The sequence below is a fragment of the Pelodiscus sinensis genome, chromosome 7 (assembly GCF_049634645.1).
Source record: "Pelodiscus sinensis isolate JC-2024 chromosome 7, ASM4963464v1, whole genome shotgun sequence".
In the NCBI taxonomy this organism is placed as follows: domain Eukaryota; kingdom Metazoa; phylum Chordata; order Testudines; family Trionychidae; genus Pelodiscus; species Pelodiscus sinensis.
In genome coordinates, this window is record NC_134717.1 from 33198549 (window position 1) to 33218975 (window position 20427).

Here is a 20427-nt window from a genome sequence, read left to right on the forward strand (position 1 = left end):
ATGTACCACGCTTCACGTGGGCTGGCGCAGAGGAGAAGCTGCCTGTCCAGCTGGCTGTGGCGTTCAACCCAGAGGAGGCTGAACCGTGCTCCAGCTGATCGGGCGGCTTCCCCTCTGCGCCTGCCCACGTGGAGCTTGGTGGCACCCTGGCTGAGAACCACGGCCAGCTGGCTGGGCAGCCGCTTTCCTTCACTCCAGCCCAGCCGCCCTGCGGTCAGTCCGGAGGGAGCGCGGGTCGGAGGCTTCCCTCCGTGGCTGGGGTAGGGAATTCCCTGCCCCCAACCTTGTTCCCTCTTCTCTGCCCCAAACTTGTCCCCCACCCTCCTGGCCCCCTGTTCCCTCTCCCTTGCCCCCCCACCCTGCTGCAGAAACCTGCCCCCCCTGCAGAAACTTGTCCCCCAGCATCCTGCCCCCCCTGCAGAAACCATTTCCTTCTGGCACCCTGTCTCCTACTACAGAAACCTGTCCCCCTGCTCCCCTCTGCAGAAATTTGTCCCTCCCACAGCACCCTGTCCTCTGCTGCAGAAACCTGTCCTGGCACCCTGCCCCCTCTCCCCTGCCCCCACTGGCACCCTGTTCCCTGCCCCAGAATACACTAGCTCCCCTCCCCAGTACAGTGTCCCCTGCTCCCAAATGACTTTTCTATGGGTCAGTGACCCCTGACTCAAGGCAGGTTTCCTGCCATTCTCATAAATAAAGACAATGCAGAAACTTTTTGTGTTTAACAATATTTTATTTAAAAATGAAGCCTAGCCAACAAACCCCCAGTTGGGGCCAAACCCCCATCTGGCCACAACCACTCCTGCACTCCTCCTTCCCCAGACCCTAGATCTGAGCCTATCAAACACTGGAACCTCCTGCCCTCAGCCCCTCACATACCCCAACCCAAATTCCTGCACCCTCACATCCGCAAGCATGTGGCTTGCTTAGTATCCCAACACTGCCCAGCCTGGAGCCCCCTCCCCGAGCCAGTGTCCCCTTATCCACCTCCTCCTGCATCCAGATTTCCTCCCAGAGCTTGCACCTCTCACCCCTTCACACACCCAAATCCTTCATTCCCACCCCAGAGACTACACATCCTGTCTCAACACAGCAAGGGTCCAGCTAGACTGCAGGAGTTTTTTAGGATTCTGGAGATATCCCAGAAAAACTCTTCTGCATCCAGGGTTGCGTTTGTTCTTCCGCTTTTTTAGTGGAAGAGCAAACAGGCTCTTTGGGTCACCCCTATATTCCTCTTTCCACAAGGAGTAAGTTGGCTTCCAAAAGAAGGGTTTTTTTTCTGACATTTGGTCCAGTCTAGACAGGCCAAATGTTGGAAAAACCTCTTCCTACAGAAGAATTTTTTTTTTAAAAGCAGCAGTATAAGGATTGGGGATAGCAAGTGATGGGGAGGAGGAGAATAGAGAGGGCATGGCTTCAGGGAAGGGGCGGGGCGGTAGATCTCGGCTTGGTCTGTCATTTAAAAAGTGATCTTGGGTGTAAAAAGGTTGGAGACCGCAGCATTACAATAACGTTATATGATTATAAAAAATTAATATGATTTTTGTTTTTAAATATGTGCAATTAAACTAAATGTTGATCTCATGACCTTGTTTAGCATTTGTTTATTATTGTCCTTACTTATTTGTGGTCTACTTTTTCAGCTCCATATATTAGACTGTTATCAGGGGTTCCGCAAAATTCTTTGAGTTTAAAAGTGTTCTGTGGCCAAATAAAATTGGGAACTTAGTTAACCAATTAAATGGGATTTTACATACCTAATATAAGTGGGTATTTAGAAGCTTGCTTTTACAGGAAAAAGCCACACTTGAAGTTATTTTCCAGATTTTTTTTTTTTTAAATAGTCTGCATCTTCCTCCTCCTCTCCTTTTTCATCTACTTGGTATGGTGAATCTGAGAACACTCAGGGAGCATATTCAAGATTACATAACCAGCAGCGGGATAGTGATTCAAAGAGACCGAAGCTTTCCTATACATCTACCTCTTCTGTGAGAAGTAATGGCTTAAATACAGTTTCAGGTAAGTAGTATTACTAGTGCTAAATATATGTATGAAATGTAGTCTTGAAAAGTAAGCATGTACTAAGTTGTAAATATCCACTGATAAATATTGAGGCTTTAAATACTTAGATATTCCAACTTCAGTATCCTTATCAGCAGGGCTCAACAAATAGATTACAACCCAGAAGAGCCAGCACAGAGCAATCTGTGCATGCGGAGAACGATCTGCGCATGCGCAGAGCGCAGAACCGCATGAAACTGCGCAGCTGGCAAGCAGGGCTCGCTGCCGCTTGGCGAGCCCTGCTTATCAGTGTCTAGGAAAATATTAACTCAGTGTTCTGAAGACACTGAGTTAGTGATTTATTTTAGTAGAAAACATTCCTATAATTTTACATTTTAAAAGGTGAAGAGCGTGGACTAAAAGTCCTAAAGAAGGAAGCCTGCAGCTATTTACTGATACAGTTTGGAATTAATATACAATAGGTACAGAAGAGCAGTAGGACATATGGGCAGCAAATTATTTGCTGTATCTTAGCTCCGCCTTCCACGTAGCGATGAGTACCCTAGTTGTCCAAAGTACTATGGGCAGAGGTAGAGCAGAATCATCTCTTTTTAGTTGGGGCTAAAGGTGGCCATCTATACACCAGGCAACAGAGCTTTCAAGCCATATTAGACTATATTGTGCTGATATGATTTTAGAGAGAAGGAATGCTTAACACTGGAGTTGAAGTTGTAAATATGCATCTAGAATGTATGTGTGTGGGGGTGGGCATAGAATTCAATATCCAGTTTAAGTATGAAGTAGGTGTAAGCCCAGCCAGCTTAGTCATGGGCCCCAGACCCCTCTGCTCAGCACCATAAATAAGTGGTTAGAGGTCCCCCGTTAGGCCTGGGCCCAGAGTACAGGATGGGGCAGGTGCCTAAAAGGCAGTCCCAACAGACTTTATGTAGTCCCAAGATTCTGGTGCAGGGTGGGACAGGCACACAAACAGCAGTTCATTAGTGCAGGTAGGCCCAGGCCCTGGTGTAGGGCTGGGTGATAAACAATTTAAAGGCTCAGCTCTGGCTGAAGGCTGGGTAAATACTTTACAAGGTCAGGCGGGGCACCGAACAACAGATAAGGGGTTTTATCCCCCTGGGGAAGCCTGCCCTCCAAGGTGAGAGATGGCAGGGGGTATGCAGGCCCACCTGCTCCATTTGGCCTTGGCCCAGGGCTCTAACAGTGGCAGCAAAGGCTGCCACTGGGTCAGCGGGGATCCTAGTGGCAACATGCTGCCCATTTGACCTCCATCTCATGGGCCGACCCAGTGTCAGCTATCCCTGGGCTGCTTCCTAGTTTCCCCGGGGACCTACCTGGCCTCTGCTCCTCATGTGCCACTGGGGACAATGGCACTGGCAATGTCTCCATGGGCTCTGGGTCCGGATCAGTCAGGGGTCCAGATGGTGCAGGCCAGTCCTCAGGGTGTGTCAACAACTGTGGAGGCCCTGGCCAGTTTTGTGAGCCAGGCAGCAGCCCAGGAGGCCTAGCAGAAGCCCTAGTGGCTCAGGTTGGTTCTCCCTTCTCAGGCAGGGCAGCTGGGCCTTCCTCCTGGGGAGCTTGGGTGGAGCGGTTGGGCTGCCTTGGCTGCTGGGCTCCAATTGTGCTTGAAGCTCCTCCTTTTATACTTCCAATTCCATCTTTCTGCTTCCTGTGAGTGGGGCTGGGTTGCTCTGGCACTGCCCACCAGGGAATCTTAGGAAGTGTTTCCCCTTCTGGGTCAGTGAGAAGCCAAGCTTACTCACTGCAGTAGGCTAAAACTAAATTTGAGGGTTTTTTTTTTATTGAAGATGGAAGGTTTATGAAAATACCTGAAACCACCTTTAATGTGGTCTATAACCCTTTCCTCTCCGATTATGAATTATTGTATGCCACGCAGCATCCAGTTAGACACTAATAAGCTTACCCTCAACATTAGAATAGTACATGTATGCCACTGACTTCTCTATATTGACTCTGCTTTGAGAAGACTGCAGAACCAAGAGTTCTCTTCTTACTCTTCATATAAAATGGGTGAGACACACCAGCTTGCCTGGATCCAAGACTCAGGACTCCCTTCCCAGCATTGAGGAGCCCATGCTGGTGCTCCAGTTCCCCTGCCATCCACCGTGGGGCTGAAGCACACAAAAACCTACTAGCCTGGGCCCCCTTAAGTTCTGGTGTGTGAGGGGAATGTGGGGAGTGTCTTTCTCCTTCTCAGTCAAGGGCCATGTCAGTGAGGGGTGGGGTTTTTTCTGCATTTTTCACTTGTGCATGGCCCCTGACTGATTTTTTTCCTCTGCTGGTCAGTGGCCCCTAACCAAAAAATGGTTCCCACTACTGATATAAAAGCTTAAGTGAAATCAGTTTTATCCCATCTTCCCAATATATTTCCATCATATCAAACAGTCCTTTTAAAATCATGTATATTGTCTTTTGCTATTCTCACATTTCGGATTCCAGCAGCTATAGAAACATTAACCTTGTGCCTGCATGCAAGGTTATACAACTTACTCTGTGTAATCTAAGATGGAAGTGATTTAAGGTGGCTTCAGCCATAAGTGAGAAGCTATAGTATGGATTTTAAGACAAGCACAGAAATCATGGATCTGGTAAAACCACCAAGGCATCAGAAGTTTGTTGTGTCACCCTTGCCTTACGTAGGGTAGAATAATGGGGCAGAGATAAATTTACTTGGGGTACTTAGATTGTTTTGCCATACTTCACAATATTTTTGTGGGTCTGAGTAGGGCAGTTTATAAGCTTAACACTTTTTCTTAAAGTTAAACACAATTATACATTATTCTTATATACAGACCAGTATGTACAAACTTAGTCAAGTTAAACACTCTTCAAAATCTGAGAACACTGGCTATTTAACAAACTATTGGATTCTTCTACCTTCCTCTCTATCTCCACTTTGATAATACTACAGGAATCCTTAAGTGATTACAAATTCTGATCTTGCACATAGAAAGGTTTATTTTAATCTGGAATGTTGTCCACAGGACTGAGACTGTTGCTACAATGACTTGCTTTCAGATGAATGGGCTAGTGCCCTCATTTGAAAATTCCTCACTCATGATATCTATAAAATGGAACAGGGTCCCTTTCTATAGTATTTGTGCTTCTTTAGAGCGTATGTTTGTACTGGTGCTTCTGAATAATATTTGATGTATTTTCTGAAATAAAATTACTTTAGTAGTAGTTGCTAAATGTCTAAGGAATATTTTCCTTGGTCCTTGTATTTTGGATTTATCTGGTCCTCAGACTGAAATATGATAAACTGTATTTCATTTTAAACTAGTATAACTTCTAGTGTAACCACATATGTTTTTGCCAAATCTGAAATACTTATCTCCTGCTTAGATGCTGAAGCTGCTACCCCCCAAAAAATAAGTGTTTCAAGTTTAAAACAGTTGAAGCTTTTTTATGAATTGTTGTTAATAATAATAATAAAAAATGTTCATGGGTAGAGAATGTGGTGGTCTTGGAAAACAAGTTTTAAGAAGCCCCTTTAACATCAGTGCAATTATATTGTAATACACTAAAGCAGTGTGTCTCAAAGGGCACTCACTTCTTTTAGCGGCAAACAGCTAACCGTAGCCAATGGAGGAGGCTCTGTGGCTGCAGAGCTGTTAAGTAAACAAACTGGAATGGCTGCTAGCAGCTGTCTCAAAGTGGGCCCATGGCTCACTTTGAGAAACACTGCACTAAAGCACTTCAGATGTTTGAGTAAAACTAATATCGATATTTTTGTTATACTGAAATTTTCAAACTACTAGTAGGATTTATACAGAGTTCTCTTGGTTTTTAGATTCCTCATGGAGGTATAATCAAGTTCCTAGATCTTCGTCAATGGTACTCAGTTCTCTGGGAACTGAGATAGTGAGAGAGAGGAGAGAGCTAGAAAGGAGAACAGATCCATCTGTTAGTAGTCTTGTGGATTATAGTCACAGGAATGGTGACTTCACATCTTCAGCATGTATGTATTATGCAGCTGAAAGCTTGCAAATGTATAGGTTGTCTTTTTTACTTTTCAGTTATTCCTTTAATGTTTTGTCACATGTAAAATCTAACAAGTCTTACTTTAATTCTATATATAAAGCTGACTATATGTTGACTATAAAGCTTCTCTGCTCTCAACTTCAGCCTATTTCTCAATGACATTTGTTTAACCTCTCAAGTGTTTTGCAGTGGACGAAGAATAAGTATAAAGTAGGTTATTTGACTAATACAGGGGTTCTCAAATTTTGTGGTAACATGACACCCCCCACCCCCCAAGTTGCTTGCGACCCCCCCAGGAGATTTCTACCATGCATCTCTACAAGATTACAAGTGCAGAACTAAAATTACAAGTGAGTAGCTGTTGGCATGTAGATACAAGCAGCTTGAGGGACTTAGGTATACCAGCAGAGATCCATAAAACATTTACACAAACTCCTATGGCTTTGGAGTTCAAAGCAATGTCTGGACTGGAGCATTAACTAGTGATTATTTTAACAGAACCACATAATACTCATGAGAGACTTTTTCTGGCTTGTCTTGCATATGTTCTTACTAATCAAGGCCAAAACAGTGTAGAGAGCTATCTTACTTATTCAAGGAAAGGCTCCTCTCAGTTCTCCAGTGCTTTAATGGAGACTTAATGCGAAACTTTGCAGAGTTCCCATTCTCATGAACAGGGCTTGCCATTCACACTGTCCGGCGATCTGCGCATGCACAGATCGCCGGAACCCAGCTCCTCCGGGTTACAGTCTACTCACCATGGGCAAGTAGATTGTATAATTTGTCGAGCCCTGCTCCTGAACACAGAGAAAATAAAGGGAAAAGAAAAAAAAATATAGGCCTTAGTATTGCATTGTGATGTCGCTGGTTAGTCTGCTGCGTTACATGGAGACTAATTCAAGTCAATGGGGCTTCCTACCTGTAGAGATCACATTGCAAGATTGAGGTGCCTTATTGCCCAAGGAAAATATCTTTGCATCCTTGCCAGTAGTAGTCTACTGTTAAATAGTGTAGAAATTTTGCTACAACCCCAATTGTGCAAGGAGAGTCATTCAGAAGGATTCCTGCACCTGTGCAGACTTATTTACTTCAATGGGGTTTTCTGCCTGTGCAGTTCTCCTTCTGGTTTCAGGGCCTCTGTAGGATTGGAGTTCAGAAAGGTAAAGTGATGTAGTGGGGTATAATGCTGTTGTGTACAAGGAAAAGTTTGATCCTAGTTAATATATTCATTTCTTAAAACAAGCAAGTAGATAGTTTCTTTCCTTACCTGGTTGCTTAGCTGTTCTGGATTTTCCTTTTTTCCTTTCTTCCACCTTTTCCCCTAAGGAAGTAGGCTATCTTGAACTATGGCTGCTGGTCTTTTGAGGCTCAGACATAAAACAGGAATCCTATCTCAGCTGCTGTAATTTTAAAGGAGTTGCCCTGGCAGTTAGATCATTTTAGTGATTGCACTCCAAAGACAAGCTGCAGGATCTAAAGAAATCATGTATCCAAAGAAGCAGTAGATGGATAATTAAAAGGGGTACAGGCAGCAAATTAGAAGATTCAAGAATAACATTCTAATTGGCTGGCTGGATAATATGGCTGCGTTAAGCCTATTGACAGCTGGCTAACAAACTTGTGCACAATGATACTAAATGATTAGTTATATGACCCTGTCTGAGCCAATGAGCCCTGAATGGTATAATAGATCCTAAAGAGTTGTTAACAGAAGTCAATATTAGTGATATACTGCTAAGTAACAACAGTTAATTGTACAATACTTTTTTTTTTTAACAGAGAGATGATTGAAATTGTGATTTATTGGGGGTGGGGTTTGAGCAATTTGGGCAGTTAATTAAAACAGAACGGATAGTTTGTGTTATCTTTTGTTTTCAGGGATTAAGCATTCCATAAAGCAGTTAAACTACTTTTTTTTTTTTTTAAATACTGTACCTGGAAGAGTAAAGTAACTATTCCAAAATCAAGGCATTCTGATAGCGGGAGAAAGATGGTTTTATCTATAGATTTTGCATTCTAGAGAAATTTTAATGACTGTTATAATTTCAGTGACAAATATTAGACTGATCTGAATACTTCAAAAGGCCCAAACTGGTTGGAGATTGAAGCATAGGTATTAAATAGAATAATGTTTAAACATATAGATGGCTATTACATTTTATTGTACTTACATGTCATTCATTATACCTCCATACAAGGAATGCCGAATCATAAAATGATAGCTTGAATAATATACCGTATAAGGATTTGTGAGGTGTATGAGGCTGCTTTTGACTTTATGAACTGGTTTCAAATGATCTGAACTGTACTTAATAATGTGATCCTGTTCACTGAGTTGAAATTGATTATTGTTCTGCCTGCAACCTAGCTTGCCAACCTTTAAAAGTGAGTACAGCATAACCCTAGGCTTTCTTTAATTCAGTTGGGTAACTTTTAAATGACTATGTATATTTTGTCTCTCTCTCCAATGCTTCCATGGTAGATCTGAACAGACCTGCCTCTTCATATGCACAGGGAGCAAGACCAAAAGATAATTCATTGAGCACTTTGAGGCTGAATACATCCATGAACCACCAGTTGCCTTCTGAACATGAGACATCTTTATTCTCTAGAGTCTCCAGCAGGAGCTCTTCAAGATCTAACTATTCTGCAAGGGAAATGGAACCTTCCCAAAGGAATATACAGCCAGAGTTTACCCACATTGCCATTAGAGATGAAATGCCTTCCCCAAGCAATACTGAAAGGGTTTTGTCTCAAAGGTCACTCAGCGAGCCTCCAGCAGATACTGAAGGAAGGCGTACAACCAGACAATTATTATCTCGTTTAGCTTCTAGTATGTCATCTACTTTTTTCTCACGAAGGTCTAGCCAAGACTCACTAAATACAAGATCTGATTCTGAAGATTCATGTGTTGTCCCAAGAGTTCAAACTGCTACTCAGTCTAGCACTAATGCAACTGCACGTCATGAAGTTCCGGGCATTCAGACACCTGAAGCTTCTCAGGGATTTAGCTTTCTTAGACGAAGATGGGGTTTATCAGGTGTTTCACAGAACCATAGTTCTGATTCAGATGTTGAAAGTTACAGACAAGAGTCTGAAAGTAGAAATACAGGATCCTGGTTATCATCATCTCTACGAAACAGATGTACACCTCTGTTCTCCAGAAGGCGGCGAGAAGGAAGAGATGAATCTGCAAGAACCTCTACCTCTGACACACCTGGTAGATCACTACACCTCTTTAGGAGAAGAGAGTCTAGCGAAGAGACTCAGCTTGAAGCACAGAGCAGCTCCTCTGGGGCTGCAGCCAGCACACCAGTACCTGCAGTGTCTAGCAGTCCTACAACTACTGCTTCCACACCAGATTCAGCTCACAGTATAAGAAATTCTGGCGTATCAGGAATTCTTCCTGGCTCTTTATTTCGTCTTGCAGTGCCCCCCTCATTAGGAAGCAGCCTATCTGACAACGTTATGATAACAGTAGATATTATTCCCTCAAGTTGGAATCAACCTGATGCAGAAGAAATTGACAAGTCTAAAATATTACCTTCAAGAGATCCTGAAAGACTCCAGAAAATTAAAGAGAGGTAAAACATAGCTGAATGGGTTAATAGACATAATGAAATTTTTCTTTAAAGTTATTTTGAGAGTTGCACCTCTGTTTTGTGCCACTTACATCACTATTATCTGCATACAAATTAGTTTTAATCTCCTTTTTCAGGTCTGAGAACTTTGTCAAAGTTTGGAAGAATTCTTTGTGTAGTAGCTTTCACAACTATTTGAAACAAATTCTTTCTTCCAACTCAGCCTCCTGTTAGAGGACACTGAAGAGGAGGAAGGTGACTTATGTAGAATCTGCCAGATGTCATCTACATCTCCTACCAATCTCTTAATAGAGCCATGCAAATGCACTGGAAGTCTGCAGTATGTTCACCAGGAATGTATGAAAAAATGGCTGCAGTCCAAGATTAATTCTGGTAAGGTAGACCTCTTTAGAACAAGGTCTTTTCCAGTTAAACAAAAGATGTGTTGTTGGGATGAAAGATGTTTGCAGTAAAAATCATACTATCCTGGAAGATATTTGTTAGATAGGCAAAACAAGTGGAGTCGAACCAAAAGAAGTATGGAAATTCTGAAAGGTATACCTCGTAATCTAAATGTTAAAACATCCCAAAATGCTTAGTAATTTCTTACTCAGAAATCAGGGATTGCTGGGATTTGCTATTAGTATGGTATAAATATAACTTTTAAAATTATAATGTATAAGGTGGCACAAGAAAAGTTATAAATGTTATAGAACCTTAGCATTCCTTAGTGGCATCAAAACTGCTCAAATGAGTGGCTTGTTTTAAGGAGTACTAACATTAAAACTGTATTGCTATTCTGAATAAATTGTTTAACTGCAGAACACATGAAAGTGAAAATTGGGAAAATCCACACCTCTTTAAAGCTGATATTTAGTCCAGAAAATCCATTCATTTAAAAATCATCATCACTTTCCATAGTTTTATGCTGCTGTTAGCTATTGGCATATCTATGCAGATAGCATTGAGATTAAAATTGGTTTTGCTAAGCTGTCATGAGGCATACAAGATATAAAACAAGTCAACTTTAATAGAAGAAAAAAGTCTGTTGCTACACCATAAGTAACAGATACGCACTACAGTGACTTTAACACTATTGTTTTCATGCTTCCTTTTTGCTTTATCTTGCTATGTAAAATAAAATTGACCCAATCATAACATCTAGCCTTGAATATATGATCTGATTGTCTTGTTTTGTTTCCATCAGGTTCTTCATTGGAAGCAGTAACTACCTGTGAGCTGTGTAAAGAGAAATTGCATCTTAATCTTGAAGATTTCGATATTCATGAACTCTATAGGGCACATGCAAATGAACAAGTTAGTATATTTTGCCTAATTTGGTAAGTGTCAGTCTAGTTCTGGAAGTTCAGCTTTTTTTTTTTTTTTTTTTAAGGAAAGAAATTGATCAGATCCCATGCAAAAAATATAAATATATATAGGACGTATTTTCTCCCCTAAGAGGAACAAAAGAAATGAGAATTTGCTGCTGATTCTCAACATAATCCTTAATAGGTGTATAAGTTCTCTCCCTATAGTCTGTTTTGGCAAGTTCCTCTGCGTGATAACTCTGAAAAAGGCTATATGAACCTAGAAATACTGGCCTGAACCTTGAATCAAATTCTACATCAGGGTGGGGAGCCTCAGGCTCGGGGGCTAAATGCAGCCCCCGGCTTGCCTGGATCTGACCCTCGAGGCCCATGGGTCCCCCAAGCATTAGGGAGCCTGCACTGGCACTCCAGCCCCCCTGCTGCCCACGGCAAAGCTGGAGTATATAAAATCTGCTAGCTTGGGCACCCCCTAAGCTCTGGTATGCAAGGGGAGTGTCTTTCTGCTTCATAGTCAGGGGCCACTGTCAGTGAGGGTTTTTACTTTTTTTTTTCTTTTCCTTCTCACTTGTTTCCGGCCCCCCGACTGATTTTTCTGTGGATCAGCAACTCCCGACTCAAAGGTTCACCATCACTATTCTACATGTATTCAAGATTATAGTGTACTTTTCTGTATACTTAAAGGTCTTTGCAGGCATGATACAACTTCACACTGACAAATTGAAAAATCTCCCTCTAAAATGTACTGCCCTTCTGTTTGCCCTACCCAGACAAAAATGGAGCCCTGAAATAGTCAGTCACTGCTTAAGGTATCCGCATATTTAATAAAGAACACTATCTTCCATTTTTTTTGGGGGGGGGAAGCCCATGTATTGTATTTTTCTACTAGACACATAGTATCATATAGATGGCTACTACGCAAATACAAAATTTTGTTCTGAGGATTTTCCTACGCTTTTATCATGATACTTGATTTGTAAATATAGTACATCCTCAGTTATGTAAATAATATGAATAAATTCAAGTAATTTAAGTTTCAGATAACCTGGAAATTTAAAGGTAATTGTTAAGACAGACCTGACTCAATTTTTGTATAATAAAGGAGTTGAAAGCTGAGGTTTGGATTATAGATTTGGATTATATGTACTCTGAATAAAATCTCAACCTGAACACGTATGTGGATGTCCAAGAAGGGGAAAAAAGGCACACAAACACCTTGTAACTAGCTCTAAGAATGCATTAACTTGGGCCAGATCATAAATCTTCTGCTTGCATTGGTGAGCAGATACTCACAGGACTGACTAGTCTGATCCACATCAATGCGATTACAACTGTAAGAAATTGCTCACTAGTGGGAGTAAGGGATTTGCTCTTTGTCCCTAAGGAATTGACTTCCTTTTCTTTTTTTTTTTTTTTAAATACTGTTGCATCACTATTGTATGCAGTGTAGTTGTAGCTTTGTCATTCTAGGGAGATAGTATCTCTGATTGGACCAACTACTGTTAGTGAGAGAGACAGACAGACAAACTTGAAAGCTTTGTCTCTCTCATGGACAGAAGTTGGCGCCAGTAATTGCTACACTAGTCATTTCACGTGGTGTGTGGTGTAGTGTGTTTTTTTTTTTTTGTATTATGCTATTATTTTCTCTCCCATTAATCATTAACTATTGAAAGTTAGCTTTCCCTCCCCACCCATCCCCCACTTCCAATTACTGGATGAAGTTGCATACATTTTTCCTGTTATCTTTCAGTGGCTCCCCTCTTCAGTTACGAGAAGGGAGGTTAGAGGGCGTTTTGCTTTTTCTTTTCTAGCGCTGAAGTGAACCGATAGTTTGGGGATCTATAAAAAAGGCTGCTTATGCCATGAAAATCCCTGGTCCTCAAATCTTTGCCCCATTGACAAAGTCCCATTGACTTTAGTGGAAGTTCTTCTGTGAATAAAATCTATCTACATGTATGAGGCTACGTCTAGACTATGGGGTTTTTCCGGGATACCAGAGGTCCAGGGAAACTCGTAGGTGGTTCTGGCTTCTCTCTCTCTCTCTCTTTTTTTTTTTTTTTTTTTTTTTTTTTGCGGAAGAGCAGGTGTGCTCTTTTGGAAGCCCTGTTTTCCTCCTTCCATGAGGAAGAAGGGCTCATTCAAAAGACGAGGATTTTCCGATATTTGGCCCAGTGTACTTACCTTTTTCTGATAGATCAGTGTAGTATAGACATAGCCTAAGAGAAATAGTTATGATTTCATAATTATTTGGAGAACAGATCAGAAATTAAGTAGGAGATATTTTAAAGCCTCTGCGTCTATTCTTCTGCCTTGGTGTTACAGCTGAAACTTGGCAGTAGTATGCTTTTCAAATTAATTATACAAAGTTTGATTGTTTAATTTTTCTCCTGTCTCCATCAAGGCAGACTATGAATTTATCAGCTCTGGTCTCTACCTTGTAGTGTTGTTACACTTGTGTGAACAACGCTTTTCTGATATGCTGGGAACTGCAAGTGAGGCCAGCACGCGTGTCAGGGTGAGTATGTTTCTCATTTTGTGAGTGGCATTGCTTGTGTAAATATTCAGGTTGCTATCTGTTGGTGAGTTGTTACCTTGGTATGCTCAAAGTGTTATGCCTACAGCTCACTTCCTGTGTACTTTGTTTTATAAACCTCTAATGGAAACAAGATTTTAATTGGGCCTTTTCAGTGCTACCATAATACAAGTAGTGATGATGATGATGATGATGATAAAATCGTAGTTTCTGTCTTTGTGAGAACTGTATCATTTAATAAGTGTATTTTGTTAGCAAGATTAATGGTTATAACAAACAGGGTATAGACTATTTGGGAAGGGGAGGAGATGTCTGGTGTGATAATGAAAAAAGATTTGAGTTCAACAAATCAAAATGTAATTTCACACAAGTTTTAGAGGTGCAAATCTTAAATGTAAAACCTCTGATTACAGAATGTTCAATTGTACAAGATATACAAATACAAGTTCCAAATATCAGTCACAAATGTACTCAACCAATCTTAAAAATATTAGAGTACACAATTATGCTAGTGTCCCTTTTTATAATACTAGGGCCTGATTCCTGTTTGCAGTGTTGGCCCTTTATAGAATTTTACACTTCAGTATTACATTGTCGCTTGTCAATTTAGAATGCAATTCAAGAAATAACTAAAGGAAACTCTTATTAGTCTCATGATTGGATATTTATTCTTAAACTGGCTTTTATTTAGGATCTAATAAATAATATACTAGTACCTCGGTATCATCAGAATATTTTTGACCAAAGTTTGATGCCTCAATCTAATTAGAGTGACTTGGTATCATATAATGAGAAGTTTTTTAGCAAATTTTTAAAAGAAGTAAAACCATAGAAAGTATGAACTAACTTTATGAAACCTTCAGATAATCAACACGTCCTTATCTATTTAGTTTTGCACCAGATATTACGTCTAGATTTAAATATTTGGGAGTAGGAAACTTATTGGTGCTAATCTTCTACTGCACAGGGTCATGACATATGGTGCCATATGTATAAAGTATAGTTATCACCAGGGCGCAACAAACTGTGGCAAGAGCTACTCGCCAGCCCGGCACTGCGCATGCACGCAGCCCGGTGAATGGGGCGCACGGAGCGACCAGCTGAAATCTACTCACCAAGGGCGAGTAGAAACAGTGGTTTGTTGAGCCTTGGTTATCGCTACAGCTTTCAACTTATGGTGTACTGAATGTGATTCTGAAGGCAGCTAGCATAATCAGTAAATTTTAATTGCTAAAAATCTACGTTAAGATTTTCAGCGAATCCATGGGATTTGTATGCTCCATTTTCATAAAAGCTAATAGAAAACTGGGGCATTCAACTCCCTCAGAGCTTTGAAAAATCTCTGCCCTAATCTTTTTAGTGTCCGGTATTAAATCTATAATTGACTTATTGTGTTTTTAAACCTTCTATTTATTATAGTCTGGATAGGTTCCTTAGTGTAGATTCTCTGATGATGGTCTAGTCAAACGGTTTTTACTTTCCCATAAAAATCCCACTATATTCAGATTAATGTAGATGAAACAAGTACAAGCAGTGAAGCCATTACTTTAACAATTTATATACCAAATTGTATTTTGTAACACTAGGAACTTTCCCATTTCCACAACTGACTCTTAAAATTAGGCATGTTTTGCAGAATATAGAGCATGAACACGACACCACTGACTTCACTGTCTGAATCCTTTCTGACACAGTGGAGATTTATACTTCCATTTGGAATTATACAATAGTCTGATACAATGTGTTTATTTTAAAATAACAAACATTGTACTGATGATTTATACTGATTAAGGGCATAAAGTGACTGATCTGTGGGAATGGCTTTGGGGTAAAGGCATAAAATGTATTTAGGTTATTTTTAAAGAGAAAAGCAAACCTTGTATACTAACTTGTTGCAAATTTCTGCAGATTATTTTGCAACATTTAAATTACTTTCTCTTTACCTTGTTTCTAGTTTATTAACCTTGCAAGAACTCTTCAGGCACATATGGAAGATATTGAAAGTAGGTGGCTTTTCCCTCCCCAGGTTCATTCAGTTTCACTTCAGGTTAAACCAACACAGGGAAACTAAACTGAAAATAATCCTTTTTCTCTAATACTGAACACCAGCGCTGTAGCTGGCTTTTGAGTTTAAATTCATAACACTGGAAGGATGTTAGTGCTGAATTGGTATCTAGATTAAGGACTCAAATTAACTTTTAAAAATGTTTGTAGCCTGTGGGGGAGTGGATGTATTTTTTTAGACCAATAGGTAATTAAAGCCTGTTTACAACAGTACAGAGATTCTTTACTCTAATAGATTAATCTGAATAAATAATCAGTTCTCCAACTGTAGTTTGTGGTCACTTGGCAATGACCTATAGACTACTATCCTTTTTATAGGGATTTTATTAGGGGAAAGCATCTTAAATGGCAATTGAGACTAGTCAAGTGATGCACATTCTCCCCCACTTCCCGCCCGAGCCTATACCTCTTGTCTGTCACTATCTGCTTTGGGGGGATACACATTGGCCAGTTGCAAGAACTGAGGGTACGTCTAAACTACGTTCTAATTTTGAAAAAGGATATGCAGAGGTTTTGAAAGTAAGTATTCTGACGTGGTTTTTTTCCAGAAAACCCTTTTAAAAAAAACCCACATAAACGTCATTTTTTTTTAAGGAAGATCTTCTTTTTGAAAAGGATTTTTAATTTTTTTTCCCAAAAAAACCAAACAAACCCATTGTTCAGACTCTTTTCACTTTTGAAAGATCCGCTTAGTGTAGTCTAGACATAGCCTGAGTGAAAAGTTTACCCAGCTGCTATATATTCACTCTTCTACCTAGTTCCTGTGCTTTGGGCTACACTGGCAAGTAGCCTGTATAGTTTTAATTTTAAACTTGCATGGATCTAAATGTTGTCTTTGCTGATTGCTATGTGTAAGTCATTGGAAGTATATTAATGACTACTTTAATTTGTCAACCTCAGTGTATTGAATTCCATCCATGAGATTAAGTGTTCAGCATACTAAAGTGATAGTTTTTTGCTTGTGCTGCAAGAAACAAATTCTGATTTAGTTTTATAAGCCTGAATGTATAACTTTATATAGACTACTCTAGTTATTAGTTTGTTTTTGTAAAAAAAAGATGTCCAGAATTTTTTTATAAAATAACTTATTCCTCATGTAGGTAGTTGTGTTCTTTTTGTAGTACAAATGAATTTTGGAATGAGCCTTATTTCTCCTGGAGTTTGATCTGCAGAGTATGACAGGTGATTTAACATTTGGCATAAACATTGAGTTTGGAAGTCTAAAGTTGTGCACTGAATATGCTCTCTCATCAGTCTTTACAAAATAATTCTGTTTTTGAGAAAGGGAAGACTTGAGCTCAGGCTTTCTTTCTTTTTCATTTATAGTTTGGCTGGGCACAATTCAAATTAAATTTGTAGTCATCGGTAAAAATGAAAAAAAGTCCATTGGTAATAGCTGTCTGTGAGCACAGCTTTCCCCACATCTTGTACCCACAGGGATTTGGCATCAGAGTATACAGAAAGCCCTTTCCAGCAGCTCTGCTTATTCACTATGGGTGGAAATGTGAAGGTTGTCTCTGAGAGGAAGTGTTCAGCAATGGGGTGACCTCCCCCCTCTTGCTCTGTTCCACCAGCACTACTGCCATTCCAGAGATCCACCCTCCACTTCCAGAGATCCAGCTTCCCCAGTAATGCAGGGAATGTGTAGCCCTGTTATGAAAAATGTATTAACCCTTTCCCTGTTATTTTATATTTTATCAAGATTTATTTTTTATTGACCTGTGAATTTGAAAACTATTCAGTAAAGTGCACAAGTGTGGGCTGTTATGCCTTTTTTGAAAGAATAGATTTTAAATATTTAAGTAAGTCATATCTCCTTTTATAATATAAAGGCTATGTAAACTATTCTGATTTAGTTTCCATGATCCTGAATGTATAAAGTCGGTCAAATCTTCCTGTTGCAAGTGAATGCAAGCAGGTGTATCCAAGATGCTTCAAAAATGTTTACACTGATAGTTTTCCATGCAGAGGATCCTAAACTATCCCGTTTTAGTATTAAAAAAAAAATCAGCAAGTTTATCTTAACATAGACTAATCAGTTTAGAGTACTGAACAGAAAGGAAAAGCTGACTATATAACTGTGTCACTCATCCACAAGGTGAGTGTACTTCTCTAGTGACTGATGTGATTCTTGTGTGTATACAAACATCATAAAGCACTTCATGACTAGGAATGTAAAATGCACTTCATGACTAAGAATGTAAAATGCATTGAAAATGTAATCACGTAACTGCTAAAAATCATAGCGGTTACATGTGTCGTGAGCTCTGCAGTATAAAGCTTAAATAAGCTCTGTACTGTGAAGAGTCCGTAGCAAATGCTCCCAGAGAGGAGGCTTCTCTGCTGCAAGGGCAGCTACCAGCCCTGATCCTGGGGCGCAGCCTTTGCTATGTCAGGGCTCATAAGGACTGCCAGCCCCACTCCTGGGGAGGCTTTAGATACATGACATTTTTATATCCCCACATCCACTACTGCTGGGATGTTTGCCACCATAAATAAGGGCCAGTTTATGGTTGGGCATAAGCAGGTGCAGGTGTTGGGAGATTTTTTTAGCTGGTGATTACATTTTTCTAAGAGCTTGCATTTCAGACTTGGAAAATCTTCCATTTTAACATGATTCGTGTAATAGATCATTCTGAATTTTGGTATTATAAATTGAAAAAACTCTATTATTCACATTTAAACTAAAAACCACTTTAATTCTACATTTTACAGACCTTTAAGAAGGCTTTTGATTGTACTGTATTCTTCCAACAGCTTCAGAGGATGATTCTGAGGATAGTGATGCTGGCAGAAGTTTTGACACTGCTTAATGCTGCAAGAAGCAAATGGAAGTGCTGCAAAGATGCTGAACTAGCAAGAAAGTACCATCAACATGCATTTATTCTTTGCTCTTTAGTAGGAAGCGCAATGAATATTTCAATAGTTTAAAAAGCATTGCTGAACTGAGTCTACTGCTGCATACCAGAACAGAAACAGTGAATTTGAAAACTATTTAAAGTGCACAAGCGTTAGATATACAATGCTGTATCCCCTTTGAGATGGGATGTTATGCCTTGTTTTGAAAAAAATAGATTTTAAATATTTAAGGAATCATATCTCCCTTTATATTAACTTCTTATTGTAGTCAGGTTGCTGGATTGGTCTATCAAGTTTTTCTCTTCTACTGGTAATTGTGTTTTGGGGTGGGGGAACTTATTTACTTATAGCATACATTTTCCATTTAAAAATGCTTATGTTGTTGTTTCTTATAATCACTTGCTTCCAGTGTTAACATAGGATGAATGGGTACTATAAAAACTACAGTGTTCAGTTTCCAAATTTTATTTGAAGAGTGTTAAACTCAACAGCAATAAGAACTTGCAAGGGGCTTCTAATATTTAAGTGTTAATGATGGCTTTTTAATGTACTTATTTGGAAATTTTAAGATTATATTTGATATTATGTGGATATTCCATTAAGGGAAATATTGCAGCTGTACACTCTTGCATTTCGGCATTCCTGGCAGAAATGCAACTTGATAGGATTTAAAATCTTAATTGAGCTGTTTAGTTTAAAAATCTTTTTTTAGATCCCCATATTCACTGTTAAAACACTGGTTATATCAATGTGTTTTTTAGTGATATCACTTTATAAATAAAGATGATGCATAGAATTGCTCTGGAATGTTCCTTTTTTAAACATCAGTAACCATACAGCTGTCTCTCAATTTTACATGATAGCATAATACACACATCTCACCTTGTGAATCTAGTAACATATCCAACTATCTTAATGTTCTCTGTATATCCTGGGGAATAATTTACTGGTGTAAAAACTTAGTATCACTCTGGAAATACCACTTTGGAAGAAATAAGGTTGATTATACATTTTCGTGATGTCCAGACAAAAGGTAGCAAAATTATCAAAGTTCAGATCGCTCCTTATCTTTTACAGCTGCATTTGATTAGCCATATCTATCAAGTAGTAAATTACTACTGACTCATTTTAAGGAAAAGAAATAACTAAAACTTTTGTTCTGGTATCATTACAAAAAGAATTCTTCCTTCAAGCTCAGTTTGTAAAAGGCATAAGAACTTTAGAATCTACCGATTAACAAATGAGACACAAGAGCTGTCCTCTTAGGTTATCCAGCAATCCCACTGCCAACACAGGCCAGTTCTTGATAGTATATAGTTGAAATGAGTTTTAAATTACTCATAGTACAGCTTCTGCTATTTCCTGCCATGAGAGAGACAAGATTTCTGTAGTAGGCCTACACACCATTTTGCTGGGCCCAGAACAAATTAATAATACAGACTCCATTCCATCGTATAGAGACACTAATTAAAGAACAAAAGTTATTTTTGAAAGGGCACACACAGACCATATCACTTTACAACTTAATTTTTCTAACTTTTCTAAATTTATTTACTTGTGAGTTCAAACTGAGTAGAATAAAACAGCAAGATAAATATTCCTGTTCCAAATAAAATATACATTTTTGATTAAACTTTTTTCATTTTCATCTTCTGCCAGTTACTGGCATGGCAGCGTGCAAAAATGTTTAAGGCTGTGTACACTAGACTGAAAATTAGATGTGTGTTGTTGTAAATCTCATTAAAGCTGTGTCTAGACTGCAGGGTTTTTTCGAAAAAAGTAGCCTTTTTTCGAAAATACTTCGCCTGCGTCTAGACTACAGCTGCGTTCTTTCAAAATTAAATTGAAAGAATGCGGCTTTTCTTTCTACGGTGATACTCCTCATTTCACGAGGAAGAACGCCAAAGGCGTTCTTGAATGCAAACAGGGCTTTTTCGAAAGAGAGCATCCAGACTGCCTGGGTGCTCTCTTTCGAAAAATCGGCTCACTTTTTCGAAAGAAGAGGTTGCTGTCTAGACGCTCTCTTTCGAAAGAAGCTTGT

The 20427-nt window shown here is 39.5% G+C and overlaps 2 protein-coding genes across 13 annotated transcripts in view; one reads left to right on the plus strand and one right to left on the minus strand.

Moving 5' to 3' along the window:
• The window catches only part of MARCHF7 (membrane associated ring-CH-type finger 7), a 35355-nt gene extending 16173 nt beyond the window's left edge, over nt 1-19182 (plus strand). The window contains exons 4-12 of one of the 10 annotated variants that reach the window (XM_075933488.1): nt 1845-2019; nt 5834-6001; nt 8507-9608; nt 9829-9998; nt 10813-10922; nt 13332-13445; nt 15418-15466; nt 16628-16709; nt 18285-18438. In XM_075933488.1, the coding sequence (XP_075789603.1) occupies nt 1845-2019; nt 5834-6001; nt 8507-9608; nt 9829-9998; nt 10813-10922; nt 13332-13445; nt 15418-15466; nt 16628-16692 (1953 nt within the window). In that variant the 3' untranslated portion in view covers nt 16693-16709; nt 18285-18438. Of the gene's footprint in view, nt 1-1844; nt 2020-5833; nt 6002-8506; nt 9609-9828; nt 9999-10812; nt 10946-13331; nt 13446-15417; nt 15467-16627; nt 16710-18242 lie in introns of all 10 variants that reach the window. The other 9 variants (XM_075933490.1, XR_012905178.1, XR_012905177.1 and 6 more) reach the window with 9 other exon arrangements.
• The window catches only part of CD302 (CD302 molecule), a 70758-nt gene that overhangs the window by 2039 nt on the left and 48292 nt on the right, over nt 1-20427 (minus strand). Inside the window, exon 8 of one of the 3 annotated variants that reach the window (XR_012905180.1) lies at nt 10260-18342. The exons of the other annotated variants lie outside the window; for them this stretch is intronic. The gene's annotated coding sequence lies outside the window, so the exon portion shown is untranslated. Of the gene's footprint in view, nt 1-10259; nt 18343-20427 lie in introns of those variants that run through there. 3 annotated transcript variants of the gene reach the window in all.